The 18,150-nt window shown below is 32.4% G+C and overlaps 2 protein-coding genes across 3 annotated transcripts in view; both read left to right on the top strand.

The window, feature by feature from the left end:
* Positions 1-18,150, top strand: part of LOC105344160 (heat shock 70 kDa protein 12A) — a 150,945-nt gene that overhangs the window by 235 nt on the left and 132,560 nt on the right. The gene's annotated exons all lie outside the window — the stretch shown is intronic.
* On the top strand, positions 2-8,043 carry LOC136269856 (heat shock 70 kDa protein 12A-like). Its single transcript, XM_066065285.1, has 4 exons — positions 2-83; positions 196-462; positions 793-958; positions 5,717-8,043. Exons 1-4 carry the CDS (start codon positions 63-65, stop codon positions 6,793-6,795), a joined length of 1,533 nt encoding a protein of 510 aa, XP_065921357.1. The 5' UTR covers positions 2-62; the 3' UTR covers positions 6,796-8,043.

Raw genomic sequence — 18,150 nt, 5'->3', positions numbered from 1 at the left:
AAAATGCAGAGCTGTCTGAAGCAGAAGAACACCAAGAGTGGTACTACTTCAGTCGCTTCAAGATGAAACTCATGAATGCACTGGTATTTTGTTTTCTCTTTTGTATCTCCTTAAAAGATTTTATAAGTTTTGAGTCAGGTACTATTATTCAATTTAATTCTTTTAAAATGGATACTTTCCTCTGTTTATTATTAGGATATATCTAAAGATCAAACAGGGAGTGATCGTTTATTTACTAAACTTGAGAGAAGTATGGAGATAGAAGACATAGATGGTAAAAAGATGCCGTATATGGCTATCATAGCACATGCCATTCGATATCTTAAAGAACATTTACTGCGCCAGTTAAACGACAAGAACATTCTAGAAGCAGTGACAGCTGACGGTATTTTCTGGGTATTGACAGTTCCCGCTATTTGGACAGACTCTGCAAAACAGTTTACAAGAGAAGCGGCAAAAGAGGTACATATCTAATTAAGTCCTTGTGTTATTTCACACATACAGATTTTGATTTAGCTTACCTTTAAATATGTTTCTTTCAGCTACTCAATAAGTGCATCGTTTGTCATTTATTGGATGTAAGTTCTTGATAATTTATGAAGGAAAAGTTATTACATCAGCTTTATTTGTTGACTTAATTGATTAGATTAACCTTTGAATAGCACTAATTTTGGAAAAAAAATCATGTAGCATTGGTTTGAAAAGGTGTATTGTTTTAAAAAAAAATGATTGAATAGCTAAAATCAGAAATTGTTAATAGAATTGTGATTCTTACTATGTTACGCTTGGTAGGCCGGAATTCACGACGATCAGCTAATGCTAGCATATGAACCGGAAGCTGCCGCCCTGTACTGCCGCCTACTTCCGATTGATAGATTTGAGAGTGGGGGAGAACATCAGGAGCTAGTGCTTAAAACGTTTGAACGAGGGAAGAAATTTATGGTCATCGACCTAGGGGGTGAGTCATTGACAAGTTTTAAAAACGAAAAATAAATCATGCATTATGAAGGTAAGATTGTCGATATATTACCCATAACATCTAAGTTTGAATTTAAATGTGAAATTTTTGGTTATTTGAAAAAATCAAAATAATCAGCTGATTAGATCTCGCATATCACAATGGCACAGTAAGTAGGTATATGTTCACAACTCAATGTCGTCGTACAAAAGTCTAATGAGGGTATCTTTTTTGAGCACTGTTTACAGGTTATTTATACTTAGAAAAAAAAGGAAATTCTAGAAATTATATATAAAAGAGGTTACATGCATTACCCGGACATCAAGAATGTCCTATAAAGAATAACATACCAATTTAGAATAGTCAAGAATATTCTATTATACAAACCTACTACATTTAACAAATATCAAAATTGTGCATAGACGTTCGTGTGCCTTCACCACGAATCGATATGCTCTGTTTCAATGGTGTATGGTAATGATGGCGATTCTTTTTATAATCAAGTTGGAAAATGCTACGATTCGATCCGACAATACATGTATTTTGCCCGTCTGACCATATTGACACATTGCAACTCAACGCAGCGCAGAGTGTTATTTCTTCCTTGAGTAATGATCCAGGATCAATACGATTAGTTAGGGGCACGATAAGATGCAACGTGCTGCGCTTAGCAAAGACGCAGTGTTACCTTATACGATTATAACGATTAATAACGAAAATTGGACAGTTTGTTAATCGTGTTGATTGTAGAAACAATTTTGACAGTCAAAAAATGTTTTACAATTAGCACGATTGACACGATTACCACGACATATTTCAAGATCTAGCAACTTTGATGCGATTACTAACAATAACTTTGCGATTGAGGCCGACATTTCAATCGCACTGCGAATCGTTATAATGGGAACGTAGCATCAGCTAAGAAAATGATTTATTTTAGATTTACAATTTCTTACGGATCTGTAAGATACAAGCATGGATTGCATCAACTTGTTGAGCATAACAAAACAATTCAATTTATGATCTATGAAATTAGACTTATTCGTAAATGAATTTCTACTTTTTCCCAGAACCATTAAGCCAGTTTCAACCTACCCTAGCTCATTGCATCCTTCATTCAAGTCCTATCAGGCTTGGGGTAATGCTAAATATAATGGTAATGCATTGCAATGCATTACATATTTTCATAGTAATGCTAGTAATGTGTAATGCCACAATTTTAGCATTACAAGTAATGGTAATGTAATGCATTACTTCCAAAAATCTAGTGTAATGCTGGCATTACATGGCATTACTTTGCATTACTGTGCTTTTCTATGCATGTTCCTTTGTAAAATTGTGATGATTTGAATAACTGAAAGTGTATTTAATTAAAAATTGAAAAAAAAGAAGAAAAATAATTCTTGAGATAAAAATATCTTAGATGTATGATTAAGCATGTTAAAAAAATCCATTCTTAAATTGTCAATATAACTGGCTATATCAACACAATTTCATAACATTTTAAGAGTGTTGTTATTAAGAATTTCAAATCATTTGAAAAATGTGCTCCAATTAGTTGTTCATTCAATGACTTCTTTACTGTGAAGAATGTGTCAACAACACACAATGCCCCCAGGATAATCTAAGTATCAAAACTATCTATTGTTTACAGAGGAGCTAAACACCCCCAATCACCACCCTTCTCTTGGCTGTGTTCCATTAGAATAGAGAACAGACATACACCCTTAAAAGCAAAAATGAATGCATTAAAAAGAATGCACTGTCTAACCATTGCGAAGCTTAAAAAATTACTTCCAGTATTATAACCCATTTGAAAATAATTTTACTCTCTCTCTCTCTCTCTCTCTCTCTCTCTCTTTCTCTCTGTTGTATACATGTATTAATGTATTAAGTACAATAGTTTAGACTGATAGAAAATACAAGAATATGTATTTTTTTCTATTATTGCCTGAACACTTAAATATCTTAAATTTTCACACCCGACAGGATGCAGTTAAAAGATGAAACCTGTGAAATTTTGATGATCATAAAGTGCTACAGCAATCTTGTATAGGTCATTAAATTTGAACCTGATTATAAGTGAACATGAAGCTGTAAATTTGTTAAAACTTGTTTTCTTTATGAAACATTTTATTACAAAAACTCTTTATTTAGCTTTTAAATTACTTTTTTAAAAATTATTAACTTTTCAAAAAGTAATGGTAATGGTAATGCATTACGTTACTCATGTAATGGTAATGTGATGCATTACTTGAAGAAAATTAAGTAATGGTAATGGTAATTTAATGCCCAAATTCATGAAGTAATGGTAATGTAATGCATTACTTTACTATGTAATTCGCCCCAAGCCTGAGTCATATTTAAAGAAATATAATTTCAAATTATAGACATTTTGTTGGCTTTCAAAGAAAGTGAATCTGTCTTACGGGCAATTCGTCTTAGGGGTGATATGGTTAACATAGTGGTATTAAAGGACATATCGCATGTTTTTCAATTTTCGGAGTTTTTTAAATAAAATCATTCTATACTCATTAAAAATCAAGTTTATTAACGTTTTCATAAAATATTCTGCCTAATTCGTGAGTTTGAAAGCGATGAAATTCAAATGTCGCGATATGCATAGTTTCTCTCTCGATCTACCCGCCATGATGTGTGACGTCATACCGACCTCGAGCGAGAAGGTGCTGTTAGCCATCTTTGTAATTGGATTAGATTTAAACGACAATTAAACTAATTATCACCTAATAAATTGCCGATAACGGGACATGATGGTGTTCTGTGCCTCCTGTCGGTGATTTAGCCACCGAAAATGGGGATTTGGACTGTTGTTTTTTTAAGTTTCCCTTACGAAAGTAAGCGGAAATCTTGTGACAAATAGGGGTCTATCTGTCGACGAGAGGATTTATAAATTAACATTCAATTCATAGATTATTAATCATATGGTACATTTTTGTTATTATAGTTTCATAAATAAATCGTATTCATTTCTCAAAAAGAAAAAAATAGAAGTTTATGCACAGGGGCCTGTGTACAAAACGCTAGTTCATCGAAGAACAATAACGAGAGGGGACGCCATTTTGCAAACCGCCTCGCTTCATTAGCTGTTTTCTTTTTCTTATTGTTAAACTATACGTTCGTGTATGCATCGGTTTTGTATACATGATTTCTTAATTCATACATGTAGTTCACCTCTGCAGAAATCATAATTTTGCCAGTGTAAAATAGAGTAAACAACCTTAGGAAGTTGTGATCAATTACTGCCGAAGAAACAAACTTCTTGTGCACCACAGTTTTTACAATAATGAACATTCTGAGTCGTTAGGCACGCCAAAAACCAAGACTGTTGTAGATTTTAATAAATAAACACCTTTAACAGATTTATTTGAGCTACAATCCTTACTAAGTTGTGTTTACAATGTTTACACGTCGATCAATTTGATCGTCATTGCCGACTTCATCGTCGTTTTTTCGGCAATATCATCGTTTTTTATCCGTACTAGTGGCTCAAACATGTACGACTGAATAATAAAATTCTTTTAATTTAGTCAGCATGTAAAAAAACAACTTACATGGTGAATGAATGTCAAAATTTAAAGAAGATAATGCTAATCCTACAATTTGTTTACAATCAGCTGTTCGAAGAAAGTCGCATGTGACGTCACTGAACCACGTGACACGCTATCTAATTGACGAGTCTTTAAACGATCGGGGCTATAATTCAAATTGATATTATGGCTAATTACCGCTTTTATACCGTTAACAAACTGTTAGGAGTAATTATTAGATACACATGGAAGCCAAAAAATGTAAAATGTCGTATAGTTTAGAAATATCCGATATGTCCTTTACGGATCTATAGCACACAACCATTGAATTGACTCATAGTGAAAATGGATTTCCCGAAAAACAATTACTTTAAATATAAATGTGTTTTTTGGTTATTTTCTATCGTAGATATTTCTAAATGTTTCGAATTTACAATTTGAACCTATAAAATTTTCTCTTGAAATTTTGATATTAGTCTTCAAATTTAGAGAAAGCAGCATTTTCTCAGTAAAATGGTATATTTCTGCATGAATTTTGGCCAAGATATTCTTTAAAACTTGTCTGCCCCTAAAAAATCTCATATTCTTTATGGGCTTGTTTGAAGAATTAATTTTGGATGGAATTTGTTTAGGGGCGTTTTTGGCCATGGGGTCAAATTTTGCAAAAAGCATACGAAAATTTCGGAAACTGATTTCTATCATAGTGGTCTATATTTACACCGAAGAGTGGAACTTTTGAATAGTTCAGTGAATTAAACCGCTAGCTATGTTACACGTGATGTTTGTTATGCCCTGGGTCGATTCCATCTGTGTGCATACTTTTTTTTATCTTACTTTTTTTAAAATTAAAAGCATTTATTTTCACCTTTTCTTTATATGCAGAAATGTGCATTTTGTATATCAAATTCGAACTCTTTCCTAGCACATTTGCACATTTACTTTTTGAATTAAAGGCATCGATAAAAAAAGTACATGCATATAATTAACTACATGTACCAATTGTTTCTCATTGATCACAATGACAACATTTACATTCCTGTGTAGTTTGTAATTTATCTTACAGACTGGTATTTCTAGGAAGAAAGATTTAAGTGGACCACTGCCAAAGATACTATATAAAATTGTGTTTCATTTAACGTTTTAGCTTATTTATTTCCAAAACGTTTTCAGTTGGAAAGGAATAAATGTTTACTGAAGAGTATTGTTTCAGGAGGAACCGTCGACTTCAGCGTACAGGAAACTACTGGTGTAGGGAAAATGAAGTCAATTCATGACGTTTGCGGGGGACCGTGGGGTGGCGCTAAAGTTGATGAGGACTTTATTCAATTTCTTATTAAACTTGTTGGAGCAGATGTGTTCACTGAGTTTAAAGATGACTGTAGGTCTGAGTACTTGGAGTTGATGCGAATCCTAGAAATCAAGAAAAAGCAAATTGATTATAACTCTCAAAATAAAATTCCATTCAGGATACCAGTTTCTTTGTTTGAGATCTTAGCAGAACACACAGGATGCACCATTACTGATATAATATCAAACTCTCCCTACGCCAAGTCTACAAACTACTTGCAAGATAGAATAAACTTTGATGCGAGTTTGTTTAGATCTTTTTTTAGAAGTTCGTTACAAGACATAACATCTCATCTACGAGGTATATTGGAAGACCCAGTCTGTCAAGACTTGCTGGGAATAGTAGCTGTTGGTGGTTATGCAGACAGTCGTCTTGTCATTGATGGCCTTAAAGACGCTTTCCCTGGAAAACGATTTGTCGTACCTACAGAAGCCGGTCTCGCTGTTGCTAAAGGCGCCGTTCTTTTTGGTCACGACCCAGAAATCATTTGCTCGCGTGTATGTCGCTATACATATGGGGATGACATATGCATCCCATTTATTGAGGATAAACACCAATTTAGTAATTTAACCTTGATAAACAAAAAGCGGTTTTGCAAAAACATTTTTCAGAAGTTTTTTGAAAAGGGTGAAAAAGTTTTTCTTGGAGAAAAACGAACCTTTACTTCTGATTATGATTTCCGCGACGAAGGCAGAGCTTATCAGCGGCAACAACCTTTGACCATTAAAGTTTATGTCTCAAATCGGAAAACCCCTAAGTATATTGATGATGTCGGATGCAGGGTGTTGGGTGAAATAATTGTAAAATGTAATAACAAATCAAAACTTTGGCCTGAAACTTTCTCATGTGAAATACAAATGGAAATAGCCGGAACAGAAATTCAAGTTACAGCAACTTTAAGTACTAAAGAGAAGGCAACCGCAAAGTTTGACTTTTTATGATTCATCAAATTCAAACAATGTACTTCAAATATCATTATAATTTACAGAAAAGCATAACTAACATTGGTAGTTATTTTAAAGTTTCGATAACTCAGATATCAAGACAAGGCACTTTGATAAAATTTCAAGAGATCAAAAGTTCGAACGATTGAGTTTAATTAAATGCAGAAGGAAGATGGGTGGATAAGGCGTGTACAATGTCTATATAAGGATAAATTTAAACTGTGGTATACGTATCAAAGTCTCTAAATATGGCCGTTTTAGAATTTCAATGCGTTTTCTTTTGAAGTGGGTTTGTGCTCCATATTTTTGTAATTGTCTATATATGGTCTAATGGAAAATAAACCTATTTCGATCAACAAAAACATTAAGATACGACTAACTTCATTAAAAATATCATTTTGTATTTCAACAATTGACCATTTTAGAAAAATTATCCAAGTCCGTAATTTCATAGCCAAATTCGCATAGAGCATTAAAAAAACTCACTGACTGAAATGGTTCATTAGTTTAAGTTACATGTAAGTTACATATAAGTTACATGTAATCATACATTCATTAGTAGTTTTTTTCAGGTTGTGAGTTCGATACCACCAAAACGTCAGTCAATATATTTTCCTGATCATTTATCGAAATATTCAAAGTGGGAAAGCAATTGTGTCTTTGCAAACTTGTACTATAACTTTAGATAGATTTAATTGGGAAAAAATAATTGGAATTTGCATCCTACGACTATTCAAGAATACAGAGTTGGGTTTTGCGTAGATAGATATCGTATATACTTTTTAATTGATTCAGTTTCTTTTTTTTTCAATTTTGTCTAAATGTATTTGCAAATAAAAACCGGTTTTAGCTTCTCAAATATTTACACCTATTTAAAGAAGCCGGGAGTTGCGTCACCTATAAGAATCTTTAAATATCACAGACCTGCTTGTGACCATGCTTTCACGTTTTCCAGAGAAATCAAGAACTATCTTGAAAGACAGATAGGGGATTGAAATATCAAAGTCTAAAAACAAATGAGGCCATGTTTTCGCCTCGAACAATCAAATTGGTTCAGAAATTGAAGTTCGAGACATTGAGTGTTGTAAACCTGTACCGTTAAATAGGCATTTTTATTTTCCCTGTTTTAATTACTGGAACGAACAATTCTTTTCGGAGAATCATTAAGTTTGATGATAAATATGTCCTTTTATAATTAAGTGTTTACTTTGATTGTTACTTCCAAAAACTTTTTTTGTTTTTTATTTACATCTTAATTTATTCGTAATGTTTAGTCTTTTCACTAGAAATAAATACATGTAATAAAATTTTGAATAATGTTTCGTTGTTATTTTTCTCACCAACACAATAGTTCTGATACGTGTTTGTCAGATTAAACAACACTTTATAAACTAAGAAGTTCATTACACTTTTTTGATAACATTCACAATGTCACATTAATAGAAAATTTTAATATCTTAAATTTTTTTATAATTTTTTCGGAATATTAGTATCAAAGTTTGAAATTTTTCCAATTCAATTCCATTCGTTTATTATCTCAACATATATCAATGGTACAAAAAGTACAAGATATATAATCATATTTACATACATGCAAACAGCCCGGATGATCAAAGCTAAACCATTATCTGTGGAGAACAGACTATCTCATAGTTTTATGTTTTATTTCTTATTGGGATATTAAACAATAAGTTACAGAACTGGATTTAGTTCAACATAATATTTTCGATTCACATTATTACAGGTAGTGAAACTCTTCCCCATATTGATTATAATTACATGAATTTCAAACTCGTTCATGTTGTAAGACGGGGTTGCGTGTTTTGAATTTCACGAAATATGTGCTGCTTCCTAAAATGACAAAACATTTGTAGTTTAAGCTCGAAAATAATGAGGTGAAAATTTGTTCTAATGTGGAATAACTACACATTGGTTTTTTTTTTATTATTCGTCCATCCGGCCCTCTTAATTCAAGAGGACTGGATGATTGCGATGTTTTTTTTAGACTATATGTATTTTTTATATGTAGAAGAATATTTTTTGCATATGGATATATTTACCATTAATTTTTTCATTACTTGAAAATAGTAAGGTCAATGTGATGGCTCATTTGTATGGATCATCAAAACTCCTTCATACTTAAGTTAATTGAATCACAAATTCTTTTGCAATTTCGCTCATATTAGAAATTAACAATTTTATTTCATTTTAGTTCATCGGTATAGTAATATATATCATGTTTTTACTAAATATTGGTAAATGATTTACTCCAGCGGATTAAAATTTGTTTTCTTTACCTACTAGATCGTTTTCAGTTTTAACATTTTATCAATATAAGTATGTATAGTTATTTTACAGTTTCATTAAACATTTATACACTGTATATCAGAGTAATAATAATCTATGTATATGAACTAAGAACCCGGAGGTTTGGCCTTCTTGTTATTAGTTTTTGTCAAAAATTGTCAATAGAAAAACCGTTTCAAGAGGTATTTACTTATACATAGATTAGTTATATAGCATCAGTACACAAATAAATGTCGTAAATTTCCGATTTATGAAAGGACATTTACCTGGACTAAAATTTGGATTTTGATTCAAATTTAATTCTAGATTTTAAGTAGTACTCTTAACTTTTTAAAGCATATCTATTAATGAAATACCATTTTTTTGTACACCCAGGTGGAACAGTTGATATTGCTGTACAAGAAACGACATCACATGCCGAAATAAAAACTATTTACAAGGTTTGCGGTGGGAACTGGGGAGGAACTAAAGTAGATGACAGTTTTATGAAATTTTTAAATGAATTGATCGGATCAGAAAATATGAAACATATTAAAAACGAGGGCAGGTCAGAGTACCTGGAAATTTTACGAGGATTTGAGTTGAAGAAGAGAACTTTCAACATTGATTCGAACAACAGAGTTGTCCTGAAGATTCCTCCAGCTTTTGTTGAAATTTTTTCAGAAAAAAGCGGCGAAAATTTCCAAAATGCTATCAAAACATCAAAACACATGACTGCATTGTCATTAAGTGGAGACAAGCTAAATATCGACCATTCCCTGTTCACGTCATTTTTTGAGAGTTCGGTGAATGATATTATTTCTCACATTAAAGATATTTTCGATGCAGACATTTGCCGTGATTTAGATGGGGTTGTGATGGTTGGCGGATTTGCCGAAAGTATGATTGTAAATTCTGCCGTTAAAAAGGCTTTTCCAGACAAAAAGTTTATTATTCCACTGGAAGCTGGCTTGGCCGTTGCCAAGGGGGCAGTCCTCTATGGACACGATCCTGACATCATCTGTTCCCGAATATGTCGGTATACATACGGTAAAAGTATCTCTGAACCGTTCGATAAAGATTTACATGACGAATTTAGGCAGACGAAAATTGAAGGAGAACTCTTTTGCTCTGGCTGTTTCCTGAAGTTTTTTACGATCGGGCAAGAGGTATCGGTTGGTGAATCGGTGGAAATGAGATCCGTATTTTCCTTTGTCGATAACCATAGGCAGTTTTTGCGCGATAATCCTATTAATATATCTGTCTACATTTCTAAAGAGGAGTCGCCGATGTATGTTGATGATGAGGGGTGCCTGTTGCTTGGAAAAATCAAAATAAATTGTAAAAATAGCGAATGGCCAGAGAGAGTTCATGTCACGGTTAAAATGGAGATCACAGGAACAGAAGTAAAAGTAACACCCACGATGCATACCGGTGAGCAAGTCACTGCAACGTTTGATTTTCTGTAATACTGGGGTTTTACCAGAAGTTTTCAGATAACTTTGTCTTACTTCTGAAGAAGTACAACTCAATTTTACGCTTACCAGAAGATTTCGGATTACATGTACTTCTTGTATAATATAATTTTAGAAGAAGTAAAACTCCTAATAAATACATTTTAAGATCAATGAAAAAATGTATTTTTATGAATAAATTATTAGGCTAACATGAGAGAAAAGAAGTTCTAACGTCAATTACATTGACCAGGGACTCGCTTACCTTTGATGGCAGTGTAAATAAAATCTGCTCCTCTAGGATACACTTGTTTCGTAGTTTTACTTTTAGAACAAGTAATGCTAAATTGCCTATAGAACGAGGTAGATTGTATATATATCGTGAAAACCGTATATGTACCATATGTAACTGTATTGAGATAGGAGATGAATTTCATTATTTATTTCATCGTAAAGATATAACAATTAAAGATAAGAGAGTTTTATACATAACACTGTGCCGGATAATTATGCCAGTGCCAAGGTGGCATTTTTGCACCCGCTTAAGCTGCAGTTTCGGAAAAAATCCATGTATATCAAATGATAGACCATTGTCTATAGAGTATAAAACCACTTTTGTTTTTAGTGTGTTTCACCTGACAGGTGAGATATTTACCTTTAAGAATTAATATCCCATCGGAAAATGATAATTCCCATAGGAGAATTGATTCCCCTACAGGAAATATTGACAATCCTATAGGATTTTATAAAAGTCCTAAAGAATTATATTTCCCATAGGAGAATGGTATTTCCTGTAGGAATTTGATTCAGACATGTAGTATTCCTATAGGATATTAAGTTTTCCTGTCATATTTTATCAAATCCTATCGGAATTGAAATTCCTATAGGAAGTTCTTGTATTCCGATAGGAAATTTAAAATTACCTATAGGAATATTGTTTTTCCTATGGGAAAAATTTTTTTCCGATAGGATTTTATTTTTGAAAGGTAAATATCTCACCTGACATGTGAGATACAATGATAACAAAGATGGTTGTTAACTCCTTAAGCAATGGTATATCTTATGGCCTATTTGAATTTTTCGATATATGCAGCTTAAGCGGGTGCAAAAATGCCACCTTGGAACTGGCATAATTATTCGGCACAGAGTTACATACCTTCATACTTCTACACACAACCAAATGTTTACAAATTTCAATAACTCTTTAATGCTAATAATAAAAAATTATTGATTAATCTGTGTAAATTATTAAAGTTATAATTAAGAGAGTTAGCTCTCTAAGTTAATTGCCAATCATACTTTTTTCCTTTTTTTCACTTTAGTATTATCACTCTCCAATGCATGCAATGTATGAATTATATGTATTATTGTTCAATTGATTCTTCTCAACACTGTAATTTATGCAGTTAAGAGAATAAAGAAATTGTCATTGTCATTGTCATGAAAGAGCCGTTATACAAGTCTAATTGTACATGTAATAAGATAATTATATGTGTTATTTCGTTTTAAGACACTGATTTTTCACTGTTCGGAGAATGGCGATTGTTTTAATCAGTAAATATATGCACAATCTTACTATATAACTTTTAAAAAAACAAGTATCTAAAGAAAAGATTTCAAAAAATTTTGGAAGGTTGGATTGAATGCGATCATCTGATGGTATACTAGTATGTTAATGTTAAAATGCTATAAAAAAGGAAATTTAAACTGGTCCCTATCCAAAGGTAAGCGTAATTAGTATGGTAACAGATGCGAAAGATTGAAAAATTGCCTTTTGAGCTATTTTGGAGACAAATAGCAAGAAATTACAGCTGTTTCAGTTACACAGAATAAAAGAATCAGGTTAAAATATTACGCATTTTCAAATTACAGAAGATTATTCATGAGCAAAAAAAATTGTTTAAAAGTGTTATCATGGTAACTTAAAAACACTTTTAAAATAACATTTTTTTCATTAAACCCAATTCAGTTTTCACTGTAAAAACCTATTGGTTTATATAGGCAACAAAGATAATAAAATTAAATCTGTTGCTATGGTAACAACAACTTTAATTAAAAATCAGAAAAATCTGAATATTTTAGGTACTTTTGAATAATACATGTAACATGATACTTCAAAATAAATTGATCAGAGTGACCAAACATGTCCTAAAGTTTCATTAAATATCAGTTGAAGCTGCATCTTAGCAAAAATGAATGGTCGTAGCAATGACGTTTTGAACTATAATTTTTTTTTTGAACTATTTTAATTTCACATATTTTCTTAGCAACGGTAATTTAACGATGCTCAATAATGCTGGGATAAATTTAATACAAAGTGTGATTTTTCCCACATTTATCAACAAAGAATGAGTCTAAATTGTATTCAAAACAGGTATTTTCGCTCTACGGAATCACTATGGTTTTCTTCATTTTTTCCCTCATTTTTAACCTTGTTACCATAGCAACAAGTGTCAATTTTTTATCTGAGAAGTATATTTTAAATACTTATTACATTAATATGTATCACTGTATACAATATAAAGAAAATTAGTAATTATGTGTGCCAGAATCCAAGCTAAAAGAGAGATAAGTCAGTCTAGAATTATTAATATTTATCCTAAAAACTTTTGAATTCAATAAACTCTTATGCATTGCTGAATGTAAATGTCTTCTAAAAACATCGGCTTAGAGTCGAGACTTTTGATTTATACTTCCAAGAAAACTCGTCGAAGGGGAGTTAAGTACCAGTAAGGGGTGGGGGAAATTTTTGATGAAAATTCAGCTTTTAAAGACCATGTGTTGTATGATAAACGATTGCATTTCAGAACAAAATATATTCATAAACACCTTAAAAGACACTTAACTATCAGATCTTGTGAACAGGGAAAATAATCAGTTATAAAGGTGAAGTCTTTCAGTGTCCGCTTTAACGAGCATGTTATCCCCCCATGTCCCACGGAAACAACTTTCGGGAGATGTAAATGGTTCCGTATAGTGCTAGATGGCTTGCCCTCATGCGTTATACTTGTAGCAAGGTTACTAAAAAACGCTTTAAATTATAGATTTCAGTTCTAAAACCGCAACAGTATGTATTTCAACAACAAAATACTTTCTTGTGTGCTTCATGCGGGATGAATGCAACTAGAATTTCAGAAAAATGCATAAACCGCTTTAAAGGGCTATGTATTTAAAATGATATTATATAAATAGTGCCTGTTTTGGAGGGTAATGGTTGAAATTGACATTGAAAGGATTATAAACTGCATCTAAACCAATCAGATTTCAGTATTCAACATAAAAGTATATTTATTATATATATCTCAGGATTCAAACGACGTTCATCAGTGATAGAAACGTAGCTGCAGACCTCTATCCTTGTGGGTATATTCACGTTGACATACCGTAGTACTTCAGCTCCTCCATTACAGCACCCACCCACCCCCCACCCCAAAAAAACAAACAAACAAAAAACCACAAAAAACAAACAAAACAAAACAAAACTATTACCTTAATAGAAATTATGCAGATTAAAGTTTGTTTTGATCATGATTTCCAGGAGAAAAATTACACCGCATATTGGGGAAGGGGCAAGGTTATATAGGAATATAGAAAAATCTGTTCACAACTTCAGAATCAACGAAAGGGACCTGAAATTAAAAGAAATGTGGATAAAAATTGGAAGATATTTTGCTATAAAAGCAATATCTTCCGTTGTAAATTATAAATGATATTTGATACCAAATTGCTAATTTGATCAGTTATGGCTATTGTTCTTCATGTGAGCGTTGTGGCCCTGACGTCACCTGCATTTGTATCAAACCTACTTTGCTCGATATTATTCATAACACCTATTTAGTTATACGATATTGGTGAGATTGCATGTTGGGTTTTTTATCTCTATTATTACCCAGTAATTCGAGGCTTTGGCGAGACCTGTACAGTCAGTCTTTGTTAAACCACGCTCATGCAAACAGCATCATAAAGTCTGGTCTCTTTAGATAAAGTCAGTTTTCTTGGATAAAATAAACATATTTTTTAAATGGGCTTGATATATTCCAATGTTACAGCAGGCACGTAGCATCAGATGGGGGGGGGGGGGGGGCTTCCCACCCCCGTCCCCCCCCCCTTACACACACACACACACACTTTTTTGCACAGCAAAGATTTTTCTTAAATTTACATACAAAAATTTGAATTTATGGGACCATGTAAAAAATTGAAAATAAAGAAATAATCAGTGAAATTGAAGTAAAAGGTATACTGGACTCGATTGAAATATGCATTAAAAAGGTAGACACAGCAAAAATAGACAAATGTAGCTAGCCTTTTTTTCATTTGGTTGTTTTATCTTTGTAAGACTGACCATGGTAAAGATACAAACCGTTATTGTTATTTATTAATATTTTTTGTTTGCCTTAGCTGAACTTTTGATTTCCAGGTTAAGATTGTTGAATGGTCGTGTATACATGGTTACATTCACACGACAGAATCCGTTTATAACGTAGTACATGTATACATGTTCGTATCGGAGCAATACCTTAGTACAGTTACATGGTATAAACGACTAAATCTAACTTTCATGGACTTTTATTAACCGTCATTTCCCACTTCATGTGCAAGGGCAGGATATGCAGCAATAATGCGCGTCTGTAAAATAAAATTCAGGTGTTTGTATCTCGTCATATTGTCAAGTCCATTTAATAATGAAACTTGAATTAAGAAGGCGTTTCAGATAAAAAAAACATGAGAAACTAGACTCTTGTTGCAAAAGCAACAAAAAGGTCTTCCGTTTTGATATACATGTATCAATTTAACTGTAAGACATTGCTTCTCTCACATAGAAAAAAGAGTGGATATGATAATTATTGTGAATGATATATCCAGACGTTACTTACATGTAAAACAACGAGATTGAAAAAGAAATCAATTTTTGAAGTACTTTCTGTGACGACCGGAAGTAACGCCGAACTAAACAAAAATGTTAACAATTTGTACAATCATATGTCAATCTTTCCTCAAAGTTTTGTTGTTCACGTCTCTGCAAAATTTGAGATCTCTTTGAAACAATATTTTTTGTCTCGGGACCGAAACGGACGAACGAAAGTGATTAATAAAAACAAAAGCTGTTTTTTCTCGTACATTTGCTTAATGTACATCACTGTTTATCAGGCTAGATGAAATTCCAAGAAAGTCAGTTAAACTTGTTAAAAACAGGATTTGTTTGAACCATTCCGGTAAGAACCGGAAGTGACAGTTGACAAAATTAAAACCGTTAAACACATCCCCAATCCAAATTCTATCAATCATGAAAGATTCGTGTCTCAATCAGTTACAATGACGAAAATCTCGCGGACATCAAATTTGTTAAAAGGAAAGCTACGTAGAGATATTTGAGATATCTCACCGGAAGTAAAATTTATTTGCCAATTTAACATTATATAGTTGACATGTGTAAGATTGTATAGTGTTATTTTCATTTTATGTAAAATGAATAAAACAAATTTTTGAAGTGCTTCCAGTGACGACCGGAAGTTACGCCGAACAAAACAAAATAGTGTATACACATGTACATACATAGGTCTATCATCCCAAAAAGTTTGATCGTTCAAGTCGTTACCGTTTTTTAGATCTCCAGGAATCAAGGTTTTTTGTCCCGGGACAGGAAACGGACAAACGGAAGTGCTCAATGTAATTGTAATTAATATTTTTTTTGTACTTGCCCTTTCTACTTAATTTTTCATCGACTTCACTACAAATTTCAAAGGAAAACAGTTAAACTGATAAACAGCTTTATTTGTTTGAACTCTTTTCTGTGTGGACCGGAAGTGACGGAAGACAAAATGAGACCGGTTAAACATATCTTCAATCAAATGTCTATCATCCATGAAAGTTTTGTGCTTTGATCTCTTATAGTTTCTGAGATCTTGTTTGTACAAAATGTGTTCCAAAAAAGCTACCTGAGATATTTGAGATATCTCACCGGAAGTAGAATTTTTTTGTTGAGTTTACATCGCATAGACAACCTATGCATAGTTTTATACTTATATATTTATTTTATGGAAAAGGAATTTTATGTGGAAAAAGTAGTTATTTTTGAAGAGCTTCCGGTGACGATCGGAAGTAACGACGAACAAAACAAAATAGTTTAAACACATCTACAGCTATGGGTCTATCATCCCACAAAGTTTGGATGTTCAAGTCTTTACCGTTTCTGAGATCTCGTTGATAAGCTTTTTCATCGCGGGACAGGAAACGGGCAAACGGAAGTGCTCAATCTAATTTGTATTTAATATTTCTTGTATACTTGCCCTTTGTACTTCATTTCTCATCCAGCACACTACAAATATCAATGGAAAAAAGTTAAACTGATTAACAGCTCGATTTGTTTGAACTCTTCCTGTGTGGACCGGAAGTGACGGAAGACAAAATGAAACCGGTTAAACACATCTTCAATCAAATGTCTATCATCCATGAAAGTTTTTGTGCTTTAATCACTTATAGTTTCTGAGATCTCGTTTGTACAAAATGTGTTTCAAAAAAGCTACCTGAGATATTTGAGATATCTCACTGGAAGTAGAATTTTTTTGTTGAGTTAACATCGCATAGATAACCTATGCATAAATTTATACTTATATATTTAATTTGTGGAAAATGAATTTATTGCGTGAAATAACTATTTTTGAAGAGCTTCCGGTGACGACCGGAAGTTACGACGAACAAAACAAAAGTGTTTAAACACATTTACATACACAGGTCTATTATCGTACAAAGTTTCGTTGTTCAAGTCTTTACAATTTTTTAGATCTCGAGGTGACAAGGTTTTTTGTTGCGGGACAGGAAACGGACGAACGGATATGAATTTTGAAAAAATGAAAAAAACGTCCCTAGCGTTTATCATTTCCTAGTTTCCTGAAAATTTCAAGGAAATATATCCAGTCATCTCTGAGAAAATCGGGGAAAAAAATAAGAATAATAATAAGAATAATAATAATAATAAAAAGAAACATTACAATCACTATAAGGTCTTCCGTTAGAAACGGAAGACCTTAATAAAAAGGACATAAAAATAAATAAATAAGAAAAAATGTTTTTTTTTGTTTGTTATGTATTAAATAGACAACATGAACATAAAGAAAGTTAAAAAAAATATCCTAGAGATATATATAAATAATATTCAATGCTTTTTAATTTATTATTTTTTTTTGGGGGGGGGGGGGGGGGCAAATATGACTCGATTTTATTTGGAACAATTCTTGTATTATTACTAGGTCACATACCACTATTTTTACCCAAGGCTCCTTATGAATTAGGGTACATTTAAGTAATTTATTCAGTGTATATGTAATGAATGGACAAATAGAATTCATTATAAATTCTTCTAAATTGTTAGTTTTGTTTCAAAAGGCATTTTATGCCTATCCATATCAGCCCTGTGTACTCTGAGTTAATCTACTTTGGTCAGCAAGTGCCATTTCCTGAAAATGTGTGAATGGTTCTATGTGATTATCTGCTTAATGTAAACGGATTAGCCACTGTATATTTATCAAAATACCTGATTTCTATAGCACACTTTTATTATTATTTTTTTTTCAAATTCTTTTATTGATTTTATATAAAACAATTTACGAGA

Source organism: Magallana gigas, chromosome 7 (genome assembly GCF_963853765.1).
Source record: "Magallana gigas chromosome 7, xbMagGiga1.1, whole genome shotgun sequence".
Lineage (NCBI taxonomy): Eukaryota > Metazoa > Mollusca > Bivalvia > Ostreida > Ostreidae > Magallana > Magallana gigas.
Note: the sequence above shows the minus strand (reverse complement) of the source record. Positions and strands in the feature narration are given on the sequence as shown.

Coding starts and splice junctions, on each gene's coding strand:
- LOC136269856 (XM_066065285.1), top strand. CDS start 63: ATGAAACTCATGAATGCACTG. Junction 84..195: donor TGAAACTCATGAATGCACTG/GTATTTTGTTTT, acceptor GTTTATTATTAG/GATATATCTAAAGATCAAAC. Junction 463..792: donor CAAGAGAAGCGGCAAAAGAG/GTACATATCTAA, acceptor TACGCTTGGTAG/GCCGGAATTCACGACGATCA.